This window comes from Carassius gibelio, chromosome B13 (genome assembly GCF_023724105.1).
Source record: "Carassius gibelio isolate Cgi1373 ecotype wild population from Czech Republic chromosome B13, carGib1.2-hapl.c, whole genome shotgun sequence".
Lineage (NCBI taxonomy): Eukaryota > Metazoa > Chordata > Actinopteri > Cypriniformes > Cyprinidae > Carassius > Carassius gibelio.
The window spans coordinates 24,367,443-24,390,636 of NC_068408.1; the positions used below are offsets into that span (position 1 = coordinate 24,367,443).

The following is a 23,194-nucleotide window of genomic DNA, read 5'->3' on the forward strand; positions in this document are numbered from 1 at the left end:
ATAAATAAAAACACTAATGGTAGATGTTAATAGCTGATAACTAAAGAAGAGGACGTCTCCATCTGAATCAGCCAGAACATGTTCACGAAACATCAAACTTCAGCCTGTTCTGACTTAGTGTGCTATGTTAATTCTGATTAAACTAACCAATATTTCTAACTTTATGCTTACCGGAAATATTAATATTAACTAATTCAGAAATTAAAAACACGTTCCACATAGAAGTGATTCAGGTCTCTATACTCCATTTCTTTTTTAAATATATAATACTCTTATTATTTTCAAAGAAATAAATGCCATGTTATTGACCCATGAATCTTATCAAAGCCTTGCAATCCAAACTATGGCTCACACGAATTTCATATCGTCAAAAAGCTGAGCACGACATATAGGCCTTTGAGATAACCAATGGTCTGTCAATGGAAATGGTAGTTGAAATGCGATAGCTCTAGATGAAATTATTGTGTGAGAGAGAAGACCCTCTTAGGTAAAGTGGGAACTGCAGCAAAAAGTTGATTACAAAAGGGGAGTGTGACTGTGATCCACTGAGAGAGCAAGCCTCTTACCTTTAACCTTAGCTCCAATCAATGCCTTGCTGTCTGTCTGCTTGATCTAATCACAGTTCAAAGTCCCTTCCACGAGACACTATCAACAGAGTTTGTGCTGCTCGCTCTTTTCTTTCTAAGCCCTTCTGCTTGATCTTGGACCGTACAGACCTCATAGGACCCGGGGCCACATCATGTTTCCACGAGTGCTGCTGCTGCTGCTCCTGCTGTGTATCTCCACAGGCTTGACCGCCACACTTATCCAGGCCTCTGCTGATCCAGCTGCAGACGATTCTCCAGCTGACGGCTCTGTTTTACCTGAAGCTCAGGCTGGTGAAACCCCAGATGACATTTTGATGGCAGATGCCCCCGCTGAGGGAAAACCTGCAGAGACCCAGAGCTCCACGCAAGAATCTGAAGATGATTCCGACTGGGGCTTCGGTTCTATCAGAGGGGGTTTCCAGGCAGTGAATGGCTATTTTGACTCTATACTAGAGCTGATGGGGGGGCGGGACGGCGTATGTCAGTACCGCTGTAGATATGGTAAGTGAAATAGTCCTTGTATTTTAGTCTTTTTAGTGGAATAGTCTTTAGTATTTTCTTCTTTGCTCAGTGAGCATTGTAAACGCTTCTCAGATCACTGTCAAACTATATGCTTTGGGCAAAGACTTTCTTTAGTTTCCAGTAGAACGCAAACGATTGTGAGTCAGCTCAAAAGAATGTTGACTGCTTGTCAGTGTTTCAATCGCCAAAAATTATGCATAACTACTTTTGGTATATATATATATTTTTTTTTACTTTTAGTATATTATTGTCACAGTATGGAAATGAGAAGAATGTGTACATTCTACCAAACTTTTCCTTTTATGTTTTCAACCTAAAACAAAAAACACAGCAAAAACAACAAAGAAGGTAAAAAAAAAGACTGAATATGCATTAATATACAGCTACTTCAACTAACCATTTGTTGTGCTTTACTATTTGTATACAGTGTTCAACACTGACACTACTATTGAAAAACTAAATGTTCTCTTTGATTTGAGTTTTTCAATTGAATGATTTGAGAAGTCTCACGTAAATGCAGAATAGCACGGTTCTCGATCAGCTTTTTATGTTAAACATGCCCTCGCAGATCTGTCCTCACTCCTCATGTTGACAGACATGGTGTGGCAAGTCGATCACACCACTCTACAGATGACGTTAATAAATCAGAACATTTCATATGCTTATGCTAGAGAACTTAGGAAGTACTTTATTTATCTCTTCACTCCTTTATATTACCGATTTAATTCTACAATGACACAGACTTGCATGTTTTGCTTAACCTTTGACTTTTAATTGAATACAAATGAATGGAGGAACTTAATACTTACTTAATACACACAGAAATGGATTTAATTAGTTTAAATTTGTTGAGTAAGTACCAGTTAATGTTCTTAATGTTGCCTAAGGAGGGTTGTGAATGTAGTTTATTCAACCAGTATTCTTCATACCCAATAAAAGTTGTTAATATAGGCCTATGTACAGTTTAAGCAAAATAATTGCATCATACACTTCATGTGGGTTCAAAAGTCCTACTGAACATTTGGTTGCAAGGCTTTGACTAAATGCCAAAACTAAGATAACAAAGTTGTAGTGTCTAACCTTATAATGCAACCAAACATTTTAAGATAATGTTCCATGGACAGTGTCACCTGCTCTTGAAATGATAGACCATGCTCTGAATACCAAATGTGGAAATGTTTGATACTGTTTCACCATGCAGGCTTTTGGAAGAAAATCTCATTTACTCATTCTTTTATAAGTGTCACATACAGTATGTGACACAAATATATGATTTCTCCATTATTAAACAGGCAATTAAAACTGTCACAAATAAAAATAAAAAAAATAGATACTTCACAGTTAGTGACAATGGGGTTACCTGGGGCTCTGTTTTAGGACCTCTGCTGTTTTCAATATTTTACATTTAGGTAATTTTATCAGGAATTTTTTTGTAGTTTTTAATAGCTATGCAAGTGATATTGTACCCTTCAGTTTAAGTTTGAAATATTATAATTCCCAAAATATATTAAGACTGAATTAACTGTAGTGGATAAATACATTCGGAGAAAAAAAAATGTCTTCTTCAGTTTCAAATGTTATGTGTAATACAAAAAACCTGGGTATTGCTCGTTTATATTCTGCTTTGTGCAGTGTCACTTATTATTATTTTTTCTTTTTAGGTTACTAAAGTTGAATCCTTAAGAAACAGCATGAAGCCATTATAGTCCAGTGTCAAGCAGAAAATATTCATGAAAAACAATGTTTTTGGTGCATTATAAGAAGATTGGCGTAACTGCTTTTGATTGTTTCCACATTTGTAAAGCTCTCAATGCTATTGTTATATAACATGTATTCTAATAAATGTCAAAAGCAACTTTAAGTAAATCACTTATTAAAGATATGATAAATTATAATGTATCATTTCTGTTTTTCAGGTAAAGCTCCTCAGCCTCGGGCTGGATATCAAATGCCAGAGCCTGACGGTTGTAGCACCTCACTGCTTGGCTTCCAGGTACCGAGCAGTGTATGTGTCTCTTTATTTCTACTAACATTACATCTCCTATCCATTCCATTACTTACTTGCCAGTCTGCCTCCTTGAATCTTTGATGCTGTGAGTTCTGTTCCCATGCATTATCTGTGTGAATCCGACCAATGAAATACACACTGGCCGATGAATCAAAGTTGTACTGTAAAACATCCATCCAAATCAACCAACTAATATTTAAATGTTAGACAGGAGAAGATTTAGATGATTATTTTGGACCTTTCTTGTCTGATTCCTGATAACACAAAGAGAGCCCTCCTTGTTAAAAGTAGAAAAGCACTGACAAATAACTTGGGTTTTACAGTATTGTACAGTGACATACTATGAAACAAACTGGTAGATATCTCACTTTCAGATTTGTAGCATCATATACAAAAATATACAGTTTGAATATAAAACACTTATTCTGTTTTCTCAAGCAATGTCATAGTATAATAAAAGTAAAGTAAAAGTTTAAGTAAACTGTGACAAACTGGGATTTACTCACTTTGACTCACTTGAAATGCCTCTTGCTTTCTAAGTGGGTGGTTTTAGGCCATATAGTTGCAATGTGTACCAGACCTTATAGCATTAAGTTAAAAGTCTGGCTCTGCATGACTAGTATTGCTCAGGCCAGCACAATTTCAGAAATCGAGACACAAGTTTGGACTCTGAAGAGATGGTGAACATCCGACAGGTTCTGGGCAGTTAGGTTTGGCATCCGGCCAAAGTGCTGATAGGACTGCTGTCAAGAGAGAGGACTGCTGTCAGGAAAGCAAATGTGCCAATTACATTTAAACAAAGACGCATGGATAACCCTCTATGTATTTCTAGAACTTGAATACATTCTAACTTTGAGGTTTAAGGTGTTAATATAGAAATCACTTATGCATGCCATATAATGGAATCCTGCCATATGGGCGACAAATGTAATTGTCTCACGTATCTACATTACAAATTACGATGCGACTCTAACCACCACCACTGCATCTCTTAAAGGAACACTCCACTTATTTTGAAAATAGGCTCATTTTGCAACTCCCCTAAAGTTGAGTTTTACCATTTTCTAATCCATTCAGTCAATCTCCGGGTCTGGCGGTAGCACCTTTAGCTTAGCTTAGCATAGACCATTGAATCTGATTAGACTTTTAGCATCTAGCTCAAAATTTATCCAATAGTTTCTATAATGATATTATGCAATGATATTACGCAGCACCTGAAAATAGTCCCCAGCAACTCTGCTATTGCTGCAACTACACAAACTAGCTGGGACTATTTTCAGGTGCTGCGTAATATCATTGCGCCCGCTGCACCCATGGTATGGCAGTGAAGTTCCTTGATTATTACGCTGGAATGAGAGTATACCGTATTTTCCGGACTAATTGTTTGAAATTGTTTTTAAATAGGAGTATTAAATAGTAAAAAATATAGAAACTCTTTGATCATTTTTTTTTTTGCGAGATGCTAATGGTTTAACGTCTTTTTCGGACTATAAGTCGCACCTGAGTATAAGTCGCATCAGTCCAAAAATACGTCATGATGGGGAAAAAAAACATTGCCGCATTGGACTATAAGTCGCATTTATATAGATGCAAGCACCAAGAGAAAACAGTACCGTCTACAGCTGCGAGAGGGCGCTCTATGTCTTCAGTGTAGACTACAGGAGCACTGAGCAGCATAGAGTGCCCTCTCGCGGCTGTAGACGGTAATGTTTTCTATTGGTTCATTTCTATTGGTTCATTTTTCTTGGTTCATATCTCTCGGTTCATGTCAAATTAATTTTGATAAATAAGTCACACCTGACTATAAGTTGCAGGAACAGCCAAACTATGAAAAGAAAATTTGACTTATAGTCTGGAAAATACGGTAATCATATTCAGTGAGTTGCAAAATGAGCCTATTATTTTTTTTTAAGTGTAGTGTTATTTTAAATAACCACGGTTATGACTAAAGTAGGAGTCTTACATTTTTTAACACCAAAGATGTTTGATATTGTTTAAAATTTAGTGATGCATTTAAAGTCCAGCATATTATAGTTTTGGTATTACCATAACATAAACTTTGCATACATTGCAAAGCGATTTTATAATTATATATAATTATTGGTAATGCTTTAGAATAGGGAACACATATTCACTATGAACTAAGAGTTTTCCCTCCTATTTTCCTGCTTATTAATAGTTAGTAAGGTAGGTGTTAAATTTAAGTATTGGGTCAGATTGAAGGATCATGCAGAAAAAGGCATTGACATTATGTCCGGTATAAGTACTAATAAACAGGTAATATGCATGCTAATAAACAACTTGTTAATAGTAACAGTTTATTTTAAGGTCCGGTTCTCATTAAACTATTATATAAATTTATAATATAACTATTATTGATATATATAGACTCACATACATTTATTTTCCTTAATTCATATTAAGGTGGGACATTGAAAGGATGCAATAACATAGACTGGTCCATTTAACAAGTTATTTGTGTGGTTCTTCGTGTGTCTGAAATGCATGGGGTTGTTTGTGTTTTAACAGTGAAGTGTGAAAGAGCTTTAAAGCTCATGTTGTAATTTGCTGTTACTCCACAGTTTGATATGGGTGTTCCAGCCATGACCAAATGTTGTAATCAGCTAGACATTTGCTATGAAACCTGTGGCTCTAACAAGTACCGCTGTGACACCAAATTCCGCTGGTGCCTCCATAGCATCTGTGGTGACCTGAAGAAGAGTCTGGGCTTCATATCAAAAGTTGAAGGTATGAAATACACACACACACACACACACATTGGGTGTTTTATAGGGACACACCACAGACGTGATGGTTTATCTGTGTTGAAACCGATCCAGCTAAAACATTTTTGACTGATTATATGGATTGTCATTTTCAATTAGCACTTTTGCACACGAGACAAAACCCCTCATATCTCTTCTCTCCCACAGCCTGTGAGACCTTTGCGGACACCATGTATAACACCGTGTGGACTTTGGGCTGCAGGCCCTTCATGAACGGCCAGAGGGCATCCTGCTATTGTGAAGGAGAAGAGAAGGATGAGCTGTAAAGACCTACAAACCACCTTCAACACATATAAACACTTTACAAGTTCCTCCACAACAGGGGTCAGTATTAGGATGAATCTCATTAAGACACCCTGGTCACGATTCACAACATCAATGAAAATAAGGCAGATTTACTGCAATGCACAACAGTGGTGGTTGTTTTTTGGATTCTCATTAGTTTAATATAGTCATTTTATTTATCATCATCATTATTATTATTATTATTATTATTATTATTATTATTATAGGATTAGGGTAAGGCATACATTAAATGTATATGACATACTACTGCAATGTATAAATAATTATCATAATATAATTCACTAATTTACATAACATTTTTATTGTACAGTTATTATTTGCATAGCATTACTAATCTTCATAAAAATGTCACAAAGCAAGCAAACAATCAAACAAACAAATCTCCTGGTCCTAAAAACTGACATATTTTATATTTTCCCCCATATTTGGTGGGTATTACCTTCACATTTTCTTGACACGCTTTGTGAGATTCACCCTATAACCCTTGAACTGATGCTAGTGGATTAGTTTTAGTTCAGCAGAAACTGAAAAAGTGTTATGTTGTATGTGTGAAAGTGTCTATCCCACAGATTTGCTGTTTTTTTGTTGTATGTAGGTTTGTTGTATGGGAAGACAATATCCATAAAACATATAGTTTGTGACAACTACATGTGTACAATTTGATAAACAATATTAATTGGCTTTAAAAGAAAGAAAGAAAGAAAGAAAGAAAGAAAGAAATTCCTACAATATCTGACAGTGTGTTGGTATAGAGCTACTAGTTAATTTATTATTAAGGAACTTTGTTCTAAACTAAAGTTGTTTTGTTTAGAAAAAAAAAAAAAAAGAAATGCTGAAGGGTAGTGATATTTATGCAAATAATATTTGTATGTCTGAATATCATGTTCTGAAAACTCAAATGTTCACCTAAGCCAAGTAGTTTTATTTGTTTTTGTTTTGTTTTTAAATGTAATTAAATGCAGAATGGGTGTTAAACAGTAACATGCATGAGTGTGTATTGCAGTGAGAGAGACAATATGACTACAGAGTACAGACTGTGACAAAAGTAATTTTATTGGCTGTAAAATCATTTTATTTTCCCCAGTAAACTGTGCTGAGCTTATATGCAAATGAGCATTAAAAACTGTTTAACGCCACTCAGTTTCTTGTTCTAACCTTTTTTAAATGCCTAGGCTTATACTGTTTATTGCATATACAATATATCACCTACAGTAGACGCATGCACGTGTAAAGACGTATTTTCTAGTGAGGCTTTATGTACATAGTAAATATAATGTCAGAAGTACTGGAAGGAAGCAACTGATGCAACTCATAAATGTAAAATGACTGCAGATACTGTATGCAATGTGTTTAAATAATTTAAAATAGCCTGTGGATGGTGTTGTGGGTAAGAGATTTTATAGGTGTGTTTGTGGTTTCATGGATCTGGCAGTATGTGAATGGGTCCACTGGAAAGTATGTGTTGCTCTTGGTGCTGGTCAGTCCAGAGATGTCTCCTCAAGCGCTTTCGGCATCCCTGTGTACAGCGAGATTCCCCTTGTTCTTGCCCACACACCAGCACATGGCAATGCAGAAACACTTCCTAATACACACATAGTACACACAAACTTTCAGATTATCGCACAAAGGCACATGCAAAGGAAAGACCAGGCAGCTGAATGTCCCAGCATGCACCTGTTCCCTACTCACTTTATTGTCCTTGCCAATGAACTTGAAGACAGGGACCTGGTAGTGTTTGGAGAGCTGATCTTTAGCGGAGAACTGACGGACCGTATCATCTGAAATGCAGCTGAGAAATATAAGGCCATTAAAGCACAACACTCTTTAAATGTAGACTCTGCCTTTGTAAATGTGCCAAAGTATGTTAGTATGCTGGTTAAGTGTGCATTCACGCATGCAGAATGAGTGTACAGAACAATACACCTTCATCTTTTTTTTTTTTTAAATGCCTACCCATCTCTGATGAGGTAATATTTTAAGGCCTGGTCAGCTTTGGGACCAGGGGTGGCAAAACAGCTTTCTACAAGAGCAGCAAGGCCATCCACCCGCTCTCGAGGCTCGACGCCAAAGTACAGGGAATCACGCAAACGCAGTTGAGGAGGTTGGTTATACGACTCGGAAAATTCAGCATTTTTGAAGAGCTCCAAACTGAAGGGGAATATTCCTTCGCTGTGGCCCGCTAACTCGAGTGCTGTGTTGCGCAGACTGGGCAGGTAGCCATCCGACACCTCGTACTGCCGTGGAAACTCACACGTAACTGGCAGCAGTAGTTTACTGGTGCGCACAATCAAGTCCCCACTGCTGCTGGGACTAGAGCGTGGCAAACCTGTTACCAAGTTGGTGCCCACAATTTTGTCATCAGTGACCTGGAGAAGAGAGAAAGGAAGTTGATGTTCCACTACATTCCCAGAAAACTATCAAATAGTTCACATGTTATGGTGTTCACCGCATCTTTTACTTCAGTAATGTAAAAGTGAGGAAAAAATATTGAAGCTAGGAGTTGATTTTTATCCATTAGGGCAGGATTCTCAGTATGTGTTATGGATTCAGTCCTGCAAGCTACAGATTATGAAGTAACAATAGCAAATACTTTTGAGGAGGCTTTTCGACCAGGATGACAGTAAAGATCACAGTATTTCCCAGTGGTAATGGTTCTTTTTGACTGTTTTATTTGCTATTATTGCCATAAGCTGCATTGCGATACTACTGCATTTACACTAAGTGCAAATAGCATCTATTGCTTTTTCCACTAAGTAAAAACAGCAGTATTTTTTTTTTTTTTTTGCAATATGCTATTTACACTAAGGGCAAATAGTCATAGCGTCTATTTAGTATTTTCTGCTATTTATACTACTTATTGCAAATAGTGGCAAATATCTGCACCTTAGTATTGTAGTACATCATAAAAAAGTATGCAATAATAACGTATTGAGTGTAAATTATAAGTTTTATTAAAATTATGCTGACTTAATTGGGACAACAAACCCCTCCCTGCACCTGACCCTAACCCTACCCTTCGTTTTCAACTTTTCAATGATTTCCCTTATTTTTTATAGAAAATAAATGCCTTTCCAATGTGATATGAGATGTGTAAATGGACAAGAATGAGTTCGGCAAAAGGCAAATTCGAACTTGGGTCAATGGTGTCAAAGAGACAGCAGTCTTATGTTATGCTGACTAGCCCAACCGCACATTGGTGGGTGATGTTAAAATAAACAGCCTCTGCCGAACAAGGTAAACTGACACTCCCAAAAAGGGCAACAGACAAGTTTTGGTCCTGGCGTGCATGAAAATCCATAATAATTTTTACCTGGACCACAGTGCCACACGTCTTCAGACTGAAGTGGAGGTTAATGTGGGTGCCATTGGAAATGCCCCGGCAGGAAGTGTTAGACAGGAAGAGTTCAAGTCCTCCCACCAGGTCTTTGGGAATCGAGACCTCTATGGAACTAGGATCACACTGCACAGGTACTGCACACAAAACAAATGTCGTAGTGAAATCTACAAACCCTAACAGAAAGTTGCACAAGGTAGGAGAGATAGGTTCAGCTTACCTTGACAGGTCCGTTTGTCATCTCCCAATGTCAGACCCCGAGGACAATGACAGTAATACGAGTCGTCCTCTGAGGAGCATCTATGGCTGCAGCCTCCATTTACATTGTCACAGCCGTCAGTCTCTACACACAACCACAGAAACCACAATGCATGAGTTAACGGAAAACCTGCTCATATTCAGGATGCTCTCATGTTCTTACCTTTACAGCTGCTCCCGTCCTCGTCCAGTACTTTACCTGGTCCACACTCACATCGACGAGAGCCCTTGGTGTTGATGCATATTTCTGCACATCCTCCATTGCCTTTCTCACATTCGTTCACATCTTAACACAACAGAAGCAGATAAGTGAATGTGGAGTAGAAACTTTGAAGGCAGCATCCTAACTGAAATAGACTGAGTCGGAATGCACAGGCAGCAACTTTGTGCATCATTCAATACTTCACCTGAGAAGACTTGACTAGAATGAATTTGGATTGTTTTCTATATTTGCAAACGTTGCTTTAGAATTTTTTTGTCTGTCTTTAATAGATCATTCTTTGTGCCCAGATCAATACAAAATGGTGCCTTAAAATGTTCCCTCTGTAGGTGGACGACTGTTTTGCAACAGGCCTGTAATTAATGTTGTTCTGGAAGTGGAATTGACAGTGATAAGCTAAGTTTCTCCTGAAGGGTAAAAGGGTTATGAAATGCTTACAGGGAAAACTGAAAGCTAGAGAGAAAGCATCAGTGTGTAGGATGGATTGATGTCCTTAAGAATATCTAATCCAGTAAATGAACACATTCAATTACATCTAACTGTTTTAACTCATTCTGTTTACTGTTGTGCCCCTACAGCATTTGAAGTTGACACTTTCCTCTCACCAGCTTATGAAGCAGGACCGCTTCATGCACTGTGTTCCTTCTGCAAATTAAGAAAGGATTTGAGGAGTCTAACCCTTCCAATTAGGGCTTGAATCCCCCCAAGCCTCCAAGTCAAACTAAAAGTTGGAAGGGCTTTTTATTTGATTTTTACAATGTTTCAAGTGGGTCAGTGTGTTTAGACTACTTGGGCCTATAGCATGGGCAACATTTACATTGTTGCAGGTTGCTTTTTTAGTTCACAGGTTAAAGTGATACACCAAGGAATGCCATTTGAATAAAGGGTACCTCCAACAGAACCATAGAACAATTGGATGTTGGGCTAGTTTTGAATCACATTTAGGCTGGTTTTGTTACATAGACCTGGCAACCATGGCCTGGGGTGTTCTAGTAATCCTGAAGACCTTGTTTCAGGAGTGCCTAATTAGATTTGGAGCTACATCTGCAGGACCTCCAGGAGCAGGATTGGACCCTATACAGTCTTGCTTAAACTACTATATATCCTTGGTCTCTGACTGTTCTTGTAACAACTACATATCCTTAATCCTTAATTGTGAACATAAGTTAGGCTCGTGCTAAGAGTTAACCATAGCAACATCACCAGACGGGAGCAAAAGTTCTCCAAGACAAACTTAAATGGATTGTTTCCTGAAAATTACCTACACATATTCCTTTAAAACTGTAAACCCCTTGAAAGGTACTGCATAATTTGCCCTCTCTTCTTTTTCACCATTAAAAGCATTGATTTAGATGGCTGCCTTCATACATTAGTAAATTGTTTCTCTATTTCGCCTTTCAACCGTCTTGTGGTCTCTTTTTCATCACTGCAAAAGCGCTCTCTCATTCTAATCGCAATATAACTCTTCGGCTCTGTAAGCATCTATCTTGTCCAGGCCTGGACCAAACTGTTACTCACCCAGACATGTCTGTGCATCTGGGCCTAGAACCGTTCCCTCAGGACATCGGCATTCTGGCTCCACAGGACACCCAGCTCCGTTACAATCCACCTCATCGCATATGTCATAGAAATCTATGGCAACACACACAACGAATCTGATGGAAGTCAATTTTATACAAAATGTCAGAGACCCAGTAAGGCAGGAGGAAGACTTACGGCCACAGTAGACGTGGAAGCAGACAGAGGGCCGGGGCAGGCGGTAGACATAGTAACCCTTAGCACAGGCCTTCACATCCACACTAGCGGTCCAGTGACAGCAGTTATTATTGAAGCTAGCACACGCTGGGAGGGTGACAATGCCATCGCTAGGCTGAGGGTGGCTGCCGTTCAGCCAGATGGGAGCATGGGTACCACAGTGGTTCTCCTCAATACAGAAGGTTGGCATAGCATCCCCAGCCATCCCCGTAAAGCGATACCACTCTCCCGCCACATGCCGGTCACATAGAGGGACCCCCGCAGAGTTGTTGACATGGTAGTCAGTGTTCCGCCATGGTTCATTCAGACTGATGTACGCCGAGCAGGGATCTAGAGCTGAGACAGGTAAAAGGTCATGGTCAGAACTTAGCACATATTACGCATCAGTACATGCTTTTGCCGCCACCAGACTGATGGTGATACTTTTTGTTAAAATAATTTCCTCTGCAAAAGAATTTCATTTAGAAAAGTATTAACACAACTCATCTGAGTTGCATGATTTGCTATAATATTCATGTGGAATCATGTGAATTTTCCAAATCACAAACTTTTGGAAACCGTTCCATTTGAAAATGTCACTTTCACACCCACAGACATGTCTTAATATTCTGATTAATATAAGAGGGTAGTCAGCACAGGCAGACTCTAGATAGGTCTGTCTCCTAGGGATGTTCAGTTGATACAAGAACAGCCGGAGGTCAAGGATAAATGGATGTTCAGGTCATAAACACAGCATTCTTGGACACCGTTACAATAATTTCTCACCTTTCACAACTGCTGCATATCCACATACAACCCAACCTACCCACACCCAGAAACTTTTTTTAACTCCAAGTATTGCTTATTTGTTGGGCATCTTTTGGTATTTGAAACAAATGGTGGATTAGCTCGAATGGAGAAAGTTTCTTAATAAAGATGTTTTGATTAATGATTAAAATGTTGCTAGAATAGAATAGAATAGAATAGAATAGAATAGAATAGAATAGAATAGAATACTGAGCCAAAAGCATTGACTCTCATTGATTTTAACCTCCAGAGATGTTTAACTACATAATAACACCCTTTTAACTAAAAAACTATCAGGTATAATTATAACTGATAGTTCAATTTATTAATAAACAGATGTCCACTAAGTAAACGTCCCCCCCCCCCCCCCCCCAAAAAAAAAAGATCTTTTTCTTCTGTGGAAAAAGATCATTTGAAATGTCTGTTTTATTTTTATTTTTTATTTTAATGCAATAGTAGTTGGTGGTAAGCACAATTCTACAAATTTAATCTTTTGTGTTCAGCAGAAGAAAGTCAAAACCAAGTAAGGAATGACATGAGGGTAAGTCAATTTTTAGTCAAGTCAAGAATTAAGATGGGAAGATTCTGTAATAAAAGAAAAAAACAACAACAAAAAACATCAAAAACACTTGATGGGCCAGTAAGAACATTTTGGCTTTACCTCTTAGCCACCACATACTGTATCAACACAAAAACCACTCAAAACGCTCTTGTCATGATTCAATTGAAAGCAGTTCATTGTTGACTTATTTTGTTTCAATAACTGTAAAGTCCATCAATAATGGAACAAGTTTAATCCATAAAGCAGTGATGTGACTTTTGCACAAGTAAGCATGCCCTTAAAAAAAAAAAAAAAAGTATATATATAGCAATATGCTGATCAAAGTCATTCAGTGAAAAACTGGAAAATGGAAAACTGGTTGGCAGTGTCATTTAAAATGAAACTCAAAGAATAAGCACTCCATAATAATAAGCAGTGTACATATAAAACAATATGTGCTTACCGATGGCCTGTGCTGTAGTCACAGCTTGTAGAAGAAAAACCAGAGCGAAAGGCATGTCTATTAGTAGAGAGAAATGTATTTAACGAGAAAGCCACAGACGTACACCCAGTCGTTCCCTTCTTGTCACAGTTTGTGGAAGAGCTTTGTGATTTAATAGTGGATTCTGTTATCCAAGACATTATGAAGGATGGGTTTAAAAAGTACAATGACTTGTTTGTCGTCTTCCTGTTGACAGGACATCTATCTCACCTTGACCTCTTCTCCTGTCCCTTTGTCCCATGTCTAAGAAGACCCACCCCTCCAGATAGAGAAAGGACCATCCTCTAATTGTTACTAGTCCGGCTTATTCATCCCACCCTACTACTTCTCCCAGAATCCTCGGTCTTCCCAACCCAACATGTCTTCAGCTGCTGACTCCACAGAAGTGCCAATGTAATGTATTTAGCAGGCAATGTGTTTTGAAATTTAGGTCTCATGCTTTCTGTAAATCTTCCTATAGGTGTCAGTGGCTTATAGATTCATCCATCCACTTCACATCTTCACAGTTTATCATCTTCAAAGTTCGTTACCCCATACCATTTTCTTCTTATTTGCCAGATGTAGCATTTTCTTTGTAATTTGGCATTCCAGAATCTTCTCCTTACGGTTTCTGGTTAATGAAATTTCTCAAACTAGACGCAGATCCTAGTTGTCATTTTGTTTATTATGCATCAGGACCATCTAATCATCAGTCTCTAGATCTGGTTTGATTTCTTTCACTATAATGCCAGTGAATGGAATAGCTTTCGCCTCTCAAAAGAAAAAAAATACGAGTTTCAAAAAGAAATAAATGAGTTTTCAGCCATTTTTAAACCAAAAGACTTGAAAGTGTACCCAAAGTGTATATGGTACGGCAGAAACTGTATTGACAAAGTTAGGACACCCTATGATTCAATTTTTTTTTGTAGATTTGATCAGCAATAGCACTAAGTAAACATTTTTTGTAAGACTTTATCTCTTACATTTGCCTCTCATATCTTTCTGAAGTAATTTTGGCCCAGTTTTCTTTATAACATTGCTTAAGTTTATTGCGATTTGTGGCCATTTGTTTATGCACAGCTCTCGCCACAGCATTTCAGTCATGATGAGCTTTGGACTTTGACTGGCAATTGCAACACCTTATTTACTTTTTTAGTCATTCTGTTGTAAATTTGCTGGTGTGCTTGGGATCATTATCCTGTTGCATGGCCCAATTTTGGCCAAAGTTTAGCTGTCAGACGATGTCCTCACGTTTGACTCTTTGGGATACACATGAGTTCATGGTCGACTCAGTGACTGGGACGTGCCCAGGTCCTGTGGCTACTGAACAAATCCAAATTCTTCAGCCCTCCTCCAACATGCTTGACTTTTGGTGTGCGGTATTTCTTAAGACTTATGGCTTGATCAGATGCAAATTGGCAAATCTAACTGTGCAGCCATTTTTTTGGATGACGGATTCATGTTTTAATTATTAGTTAAACTTAATAACACGTTAACAGCTTATTTTCAAGTTTTAAACTTACATACATAACGCTATTGTGTGGCTTCATAAACTTCTTTGATCATATTTTTCTGTTGGTTTTTCGCTTGAAGAGAACTATTCCTTTAAGCCATCCATTAATCAGTAATCGGTCAAACTTAGCACTTTGTGAAGTTTGTCGTCTTTCCTTTGTCCTTCACAGCAGCACAGGAAAGACAGGACAATGTCCTAATCACTGGTATCATTAGCGCGGAGTGGAGGAAAGTGTCTGAATGACAAATGGAGAGCTGCTGCTGGTTTTCTCAAGTCTTAACAAGCATGGATGTATATTTTTTTCACATTTAAGAAAAGAAGAGAGGGTTCTTCTTTTCTTGCCTTCATAGTAGGCTAATCCTGTTTGCGTGTTGCTTATGATCAGTCACAAAATATCAGAGTAAATGCAGACTTTGCAAGAATGAAACCATGGGTGAAAAATGGTCTTGCTTTCTACACGTAGGTAGAGAAGATGCATCTTCTTTAAGGTCATTTGGATGCATAATAATGCAGTTTTGAGTATGCTGCTGGACACCGTGTACAAACACAAGCCTGCTATCTGGTAGGAAGTTGAGCTAAATGTGGGAAGAAGCAGGAGTCAAGCAGGTCAAGGCGAACATCACTGTTGAGGTAAACATTACTAAAACAAGTGCTGCAGCTTAAATAGAAACAAAGCATTCACTGTTATTATGAGTCCAGTTCACATGAAAATGTAGTACAGTACATAGAGAGTAGTGGTCAGAATTAATGGTACCCAAATGGACAAATATGAACAAAGAAATGTGAAAAGGTTATTAAAACTTACAGAAATCTAGTCTTTAATTGGAAAGTAAAAAACATAAAATGGGAGGAAAATCTTAAATGTTTCTCTCTCTCTCGCTCTGATACACATTGGCCACATAAATGATACCACTTTATTCAAGATGCCTACTTTTTGTATTCGTATTTTATGTTTTATAACTGGTCAAAACATGATGTTGGAAAATGTTGCATTATAAATAATTAGAATTTACAATAAATAAATAAAATCACTACCGGTTCCAAAACTGGATAAGTGTTTATTGATAATTGAATTACATTTCTCTTTTATACACATTTCATAAATGATACAGGATTTTACATTGTCATTTTTGAATTCTCCTAACATTACAGCATCCAATGCCAATGACAAAATGAAAAAAATAAAGAATATGAAAAATGTTTTCCATTCAGCATGACCCATTACCTTTTTTCACCAAAATATAATTTTCATTTTAAGTGCACATGAAGAAAACTTTAAAATAATACACATAACTACAGGATAATCAGTGTGGGAGTATAATAAGGAGCTAAAGAAAGACAAAAAATGGATGGAGCGAGGGGTGTTTGAGAAGGTCAGGTCTTCCATACTCTCTTGTTCTCAAATCAGATTAAAGGCAGCACTGCAGCGATCAAGCAGCAGCATTGAGATTGAGAGAGCAAAGACAGGATAAAACAAGTCATAATGTAGAGGAGATCCTTGACCAGTTAGAGCCTTACAGCTGCCGAGAGCGTGCTTGCTGCTGGATCATGAAAGGTAAAGGATTGGTGAAAAAAAAAAAAAAAACATGGAGTCTGTTAATCTGCAATGAGCATTCATTATAAACTTTGCTTTTTTTGATTCATTTATATATAATTTTCCCTTGTAAACATACATTCATGCAACACCCGCTTTAGAATAGATTCCATATATTTGATATATTATTATTTTAAAAACCCTGAAACAAACAGAAAACTCTACAAATAAACTAAAAGAAGTTCAACTTATCAGATAATGACCAGAACCAAGACCTCTTCTAGATGTTCAGTAGGTCAAGGGATGTCAAGTGTACCGGGCATCTTGAAATGTGAGATGGCTGACTTTTTGCCCTGAAATAACTGTGGAGTGTGTTTATAAAGGATTCATTTGATCACATACGTGAGGAAGAATGGATGATTTTATGCTTATGATTCATCGGCTGATTCTGATCGCTATGAACGAAAGTTATGTATGAACAGGAAATTCATGAAGTCTGAGACGAGATGCTCACACCAACTGCATATTGTCACAAATGTGCACAGTGACCTTGATTCCGCCTCCGGTCGACATTCTTTATTGATCCTTTATAGAGCAAAAAGATTTTAAGGTTTAGGTTTAGGATGATAAACATTTGTATAACCAGTCGCTCATTTCCTTTAGGGTGATTAATGCTTAGGTTCAGCACTATGCCTCAATGTTGTTTTCCGGACCAATAGTATATATGTATGCGTCTTGTACCAATCAGCTAAGTCTAGAGTGATGGAACCACAGTTTGAATTTCATTTTATAATAGGTCCGATAAACCCTTTTCAAACAAACTCGGATACAAGAGAGAAGCCTCTCCTCTGAAAGCAGCCGGCTCAGACATAAAGCAGTTATCAGGCTGTGTTAAATCACAAGGTAACTCATTCAAGCACACCGAGTGACTCCCAGTGACCTGAACTCCTCACCAACAACAAATAGTCACTTTTAAATAGAATCCGTAACAACACTTACACTTTTAGCCAGACATCCAAAGTCCAAATGATGGATTATGATCCCCAAATAATTGTCATTATTCACCAAAATATCAATCATGACTATGCTGTTATTTATTCCCAATAAACACAAAACAGAGAAAGTTTGGAGAATTTTCACAGTTCTTTTTTCTAAAACCTTAGAGGCTATATTCCAAGTCATACAATATCAATTGTTTACTCACCCTTACGTCATTCTAAACCTATAGTATAAGACTCTTCTAAACAACAACAATTGTGACATTCTCTCATCTTTTTTTTGTCCATCTTTTGAAAGTCCACCCAACAAAAACATTGATGCATCAATCCACAGGAATCACATGATTTAATCCAAGTCTTTTGAAGAGACTCAATTACTTTATATGATGAACACAATTAATTGGTAACACTTTACAATAATTTGACCAATTTGGTTTGTTCTGGTGTCACACAATAATGTTTGACCTTCTCACACTTATAAATAATGCGGAGCTTCCATTTAGCATATTTGATGAGTATTGATAAAAGACTAAATTTAATCTTTTCATCATAAGTGTCCATGTCTCTTTAAAAAAACTTGAATTAAACCACTTGATTCATATCAACTTTGTATGTCACTCGATACATCAAAGTTTTAGATGGATGAACTTTGAATGGATGAACAGAAATGTTAATGGATTTTAACTTTATACTGTATATATTGAATTTCAAAGAGGTTCATGTCTTATGACTTGAGGGTAAATAAACTTTGGCAAAAAATGTCATTATTGGTTTCTGTCAACAACTGCTAAAAATGGTTCCAATTTCACAACTCTGAAAAACTAAACTAACACAATCGCCATTTTAGACAAATGTCAATCTGCTCCTCAAAACGTTTGGATGGCTTCGGAAGACTTTGAATGTAGAGTCATATTAACTAATGAAGAAATCTGAAAAGACTTGACGGTCGTGGTCAGTATGAATGTTGTATAGAAACGAGCTGCAAGAACTAAATCTCTCCTTTGGAGTTTCACAGAAACAACTCTTTCTTTAATGTTTCTTCTATTAGAGTTGTAGGCTGGAATCTCTTCCTGTTATAGTTAAACACAGGGTAAGAATAGACACAAGCTGCTGCTAAGGGGATATGAAACTATGTGCACCTTATAAAGACACAAACACAACATGAATATGGCTTTAAAACTGCTTAATGTCACAACCATGGACAATCTGGCATAATGAGTAGACCACTGCTACAGAACAAGGGCAAACCCACATTAGACAAGAGGATTATGGGTAACGATAATGGCCAAAAAACCAATTTCGAGATTTGATATGATCATTTTGTTAGAAAGCAACAAAAGTCAAGTCAGTTTCACAACCCTTAGATTTAAATAGTCTCATCTTTGTGGAAAACAAAAGCCAAATGATTATTCGAACTAATAGCATAATCTCATATAATAAATAACTGGACTGAAAATGCATGGCAAAACTGATGAAAACGCTGTCGACGATCAAGCTCAACCCAGCTAGAATCATTGCTAAGGCCTGTCGGCTAAAGATAGCACATATAGACAAAGGATGCGACACTCTTTCTCTATAGCATGCCACGAAGTGTGCAAAACACACGCTAATTCTAGATCTAATATATTACACGTTCTCTGCATGTTCCAGAAGACTTGGCATACGAGGCAGATATATGCAGCTAAAAACGCCACATGAATGATGGGAAATTGATCACGTCCGGAACATTTTCCAGAAAAAGAAATCACATTTTACACAGTGACCTGCCTTAAGACCATTCGACTGGTAATTTTCTTGGATCGCGTCTGATAAACAGGTTTTTTGTAACAAGCACGCTGCAGCAGATGCTGTGAGGCACTGTGGGAAAATGTCATTTGATGATGTTCGAAAGAAGATTTATAGAGAGGACCTTTAATAAAGAGGATCCATCTGCCAAGCAACCGTGTGTATATGGGTTTCTCATCAACATGTAAACCGATGGACTGTATCATATTTCTAAAGAAAAAAATCAGAGGCTAAGGGATGGACTCGATCGAGCTTCGTTTGATGATGGGGATCTCAGAAACGAAAGTAAAATATCAGAGCATCTGCAGATATGTAATGTATGGAAGCCCGTTTCAACCACTGAATAAAAAATAAAAAAATAAAACAAGGTAATTGCAACTTCTCACAATTCAGACTTTTTTTTCTCAGAACTGCGAGGTCATATATTGCAATTGCAAGTCACAATTTAATACTCGTAATTGCAAGTTACATAGTAAAAATTCCAAGTTATAAAGTCAGAATTGCGAGATATAAACTCGCAATTGCTAGTTAAAGTCAGAATCGAGTGAGATAAACTCGCAATTGCTAGTTTTAAAGTCAGATTCGCGTGAGATAAATTCGCAATTGCAAGTTATAAAGTCTGAATTGTGAGATATAGTCACAAACGTTGCAATTACATTTTTTTCTTACAATTGTGAGTTTATATCTTGCAATTCTGACTTTACAACTAACAATTGCGAGTTTATATCACACAAGATATCAACTCGCAATTCTGAGAAAAAAAAACCCCACAATCATAAAGATAAAATGTCGCAATTACTTTGCTTCATTTTTTTTATTTAGTGGCAGAAATGGGCTTCCACAGTAATGTCTAGTGGCATGGTTAATAAAATAAAATAAAATCATATAATGAGAAGAAAAGTTTCTACTCATTAATCTTTTTTTCCATCATCATAATAAACATAATATGGCTTTTAAAATAAAAAGTGCCAAAATTCTTAGATTCTTTTTTCTTTTTGGAATAATAGAACACACAGTGATATTTTAGCTGTTAGATCGGTCTTCAGCTCTTAATAGGTCCGTGAGGAAGCGAGAAGGAAATCAAAAGGGTTTCACTTAGGCTGTTAAGTACAGGCGTTTCAGCCACAAGAGGACTGGCTTGATGGTAAACGGATCTTTTCCGAGACGGAAAAGAGCACCACATCCCGAAATCTCTTCTGCAAAGTGTCAGAGTTAGGGATATCAGCAGTACTCCAATGTGGAAAAAACTGTTCAACCCAAGGGCAGATGGTTTTTAGATTTCAAAGTCCGTTTCCCATGCAAGACGTGGGGTCATTGTCTCATAGCGGTGTACAGGTTCAATCCCAATGTCTCAACTTCCTGTATGAAGTAGCTGTGCGTTTCTCCGTGTGGTCCTGTTGCGATATAAGAGCATCTGTCATCGCCATCCGTTCAGGGATGTAGTTTTGTCGTTTTGTTTAATTGCATCTCTTCTCCTCTGCATAGACTGTCCAATTAAAGCTTGCTGTGGATATGGTTTTTCATTGAGGTCATAGAGATAAAACAAAAAGATAAAAAGAAAACACAAAGAGGCAGAAGAGAATAAAGTAAGAGAGAGAGGCAGAAAGGGCTTCAGGTTCTCATCAGTCCTCGCTGGCACCGATTTGCTGGACAGGGAGGTGCAACTGCAGTGGGTCTCGAAGACGCTTTAGATCCAACTCCGCCTGAGGCACAGAAAGAAAATAAGGACAAATTAATTTGGTTAAAGGAACAGACTACCAAAAAAATGGAGATGTTGGAGAGAATGTTCATGTTGTTGTTTTCCATACAGCAAATCAGACTTCGAAATAAAAAAAAGCTGCAAAAAGCACTAAAAAATCTTCAGCTTTCTTTTAAAGACTGGTGGCAAAAACAATATGTAGAAAGCAGAATCAGACAGTTCTTTGCCTGTATTGCATTATAATTTTGATTAGAAATATAATAATTCTGTAATGACTGGCGGCATAGTTTTTTTTTTTACTTTTTCTTTTTTGTTTTGAATTAACCTTGTTTTTGTTTTATTTTGGATTTACTTTGCATGACAAGAAAATAAATTACATTTTAGAATAAATCAAAATGAAAATGTTATTTCATATTGTTATAATATTTGACAAGATTACTGTATTCACTGCATTTTTTCATCAAAACTTAAAAAAAAAATAGTATAAGATAGTTTGTGCATAATTATTAAAAATAAAATTACCCTGTAAATTACATGTAAACATAAATAAACATTAATACATCTTATGTACCCTGGGTCATACAAAAAGATGTTGTTGATTTTTTTTGTCATGTTTTTTCTGCACCTACAAAACAGGCAAGACAAATTGTCATGTGCAATGTTTTAGTTTTTTTTTTTTAAAGAAAGAAAAGAAAAAAAATATATTATGTGTATATATTCTATTATGTGTAGAAGATATACACCAGAATATATACATAATAGAATATATTCTATTATGTGTGTGTATATATATATATATATATATATAAATATATTCAACATTAAGAGAACTATTAATTTACTATTAATAACTTTTTAAAAATGAATCCTCAAAAAAATTATATTTATAGATATTCAAAATAACAATTTGCAGATAAAATTTTAATTAAGTACGGACCCACTTTATATTAAGTGGCCTTAACTACTATGTAGTTACATTTTAATTATTCATTTGGTACAATGCACTTATTGTGTACATACATGTTTTTACATTGTACTTATATTTGAAAACTATCTGCACATAATTACATCTGTAATTATGTGTATAATTACACGTTGACCCATCCCTTACACCTTAACACACCCTTAAACTTACCCTTACCACCAAATCTGTCCCTAACCTTACCTGTTTCCCACCTCAATAGCAGCAAAAAAAAAGTTGCATTACAATATGAACACAATAAGTACATTGTATTTATTTTTTACATAGTAGTTAAGGTCACTTAATATAAAGTGGGACCTTAAGCACATTATGAATATATTACTGCAAAGGGGAATAATAGCACCTTTAAACAGTATTTTGTCAAATATATTCACTGCTGTCCAAGACACTGCTGTATTCACTGTGTGTCCAAGCTAACAAAATCATACATCCTCTTCACTGCACTAAACCATAATAATGAACACCACATGTCTACTGAGTATACAGTCTAACAACAGTTTTCTTTTCCTTTGAGAGAATGAAAGGAGTGACTTGTGTGTTGTTTGTGTGTGAACTAGCTTACTTCAGCAATCGCATCCTTCAGTTTGTTGTACTTCTCAATGTCAAAGCGTGTTCTCTTCGCTCCCTTATGAAAGAACAGCAGGTACTGTCTATCCCTGGCATCTGGGTAAATATATTCCTGTGGGAGAGAACAACAGCAGAGAGGTCAGACGGATCTCAGGGACCTTCTGGAATTCCTCTGACCTTCTAGGGCAAAGTGTGGGGATAAAGAGCTGGAGCTGCTCACCTGACGCGTCAGGACGAAGTAAGCATACATAGCCATTGCTGTACCATAGGTGATAAAATATGTGACGGGCTCCATGATATCCCATGAGTACTCCCACCAGGTCAGCCGTGCTAGAATGCCAAACTGTGTGGCCATGTATGCCATCCCACCCCACAGCACCCATGTAGTCCTGCGCTCTGCTTTCTTACTCAGCTCTTCTTTAACCTAAGAAAAGGAGATTTCAAAAGATATCGCAAACATTAAAAAATATCATTGTACCAGCACAATACTGTGCAGTGGCTTTATTTTGCACTATATTTTGCTATGTTTTGA

The 23,194-nt window shown here is 37.0% G+C and overlaps 3 protein-coding genes across 5 annotated transcripts in view; 1 reads left to right on the plus strand and 2 right to left on the minus strand.

Moving 5' to 3' along the window:
* Positions 1-621: 621 nt before the first annotated feature.
* LOC127970713 (group XIIB secretory phospholipase A2-like protein) lies at positions 622-7,345 on the plus strand. 2 transcript variants are annotated; one of them, XM_052573404.1, is made up of 4 exons: positions 622-1,088; positions 3,026-3,102; positions 5,700-5,865; positions 6,051-7,345. In XM_052573404.1, the coding sequence occupies exons 1-4, from the start codon at positions 740-742 to the stop codon at positions 6,167-6,169; spliced, it is 711 nt and encodes a 236-aa protein (XP_052429364.1). In that variant the 5' UTR covers positions 622-739; the 3' UTR covers positions 6,170-7,345. The 2 variants fall into 2 exon arrangements, with proteins under 2 accessions (XP_052429364.1, XP_052429363.1); XM_052573403.1 differs by having other exon boundaries at positions 623-1,088; positions 3,026-3,114.
* Positions 7,245-13,737, minus strand: oit3 (oncoprotein induced transcript 3). Its single transcript, XM_052573402.1, has 9 exons — positions 13,567-13,737; positions 11,738-12,112; positions 11,540-11,653; positions 9,965-10,087; positions 9,764-9,886; positions 9,520-9,680; positions 8,163-8,575; positions 7,899-7,998; positions 7,245-7,791 (listed from the first exon to the last, which is right to left on the minus strand). Exons 1-9 carry the CDS (start codon positions 13,619-13,621, stop codon positions 7,627-7,629), a joined length of 1,629 nt encoding a protein of 542 aa, XP_052429362.1. The 5' UTR covers positions 13,622-13,737; the 3' UTR covers positions 7,245-7,626.
* A 2,398-nt stretch (positions 13,738-16,135) lies between these two features.
* The window catches only part of mcu (mitochondrial calcium uniporter), a 69,482-nt gene continuing 62,423 nt past the window's right edge, over positions 16,136-23,194 (minus strand). For both annotated transcript variants that reach the window (XM_052572138.1, XM_052572137.1), the window contains 3 exons: positions 22,883-23,086; positions 22,658-22,774; positions 16,136-21,117 (listed from right to left, as the gene is read on the minus strand). In XM_052572138.1, coding sequence (XP_052428098.1) covers positions 21,037-21,117; positions 22,658-22,774; positions 22,883-23,086 — 402 coding nt within the window. In that variant the 3' untranslated portion in view covers positions 16,136-21,036. The remainder of the gene's footprint in view (positions 21,118-22,657; positions 22,775-22,882; positions 23,087-23,194) is intronic.

Excerpts from the sequence above, each read along its gene's own strand:
- oit3 (XM_052573402.1), bottom strand. The coding sequence starts at position 13,621 with ATGCCTTTCGCTCTGGTTTTTCTTCTACAAGCTGTGACTACAGCACAG. Across the intron at positions 12,113-13,566 it reads GACTACAGCACAGGCCATCG|CTCTAGATCCCTGCTCGGCG; the intron begins GTAAGCACATAT and ends TACCTGTCTCAG. Across the intron at positions 9,887-9,964 it reads GGACGGGAGCAGCTGTAAAG|AGACTGACGGCTGTGACAAT; the intron begins GTAAGAACATGA and ends GGTTGTGTGTAG.
- LOC127970713 (XM_052573403.1), top strand. The coding sequence starts at position 740 with ATGTTTCCACGAGTGCTGCTGCTGCTGCTCCTGCTGTGTATCTCCACA. Across the intron at positions 1,089-3,025 it reads TCAGTACCGCTGTAGATATG|GTAAAGCTCCTCAGCCTCGG; the intron begins GTAAGTGAAATA and ends TCTGTTTTTCAG. Across the intron at positions 5,866-6,050 it reads CTTCATATCAAAAGTTGAAG|CCTGTGAGACCTTTGCGGAC; the intron begins GTATGAAATACA and ends TCTCTCCCACAG.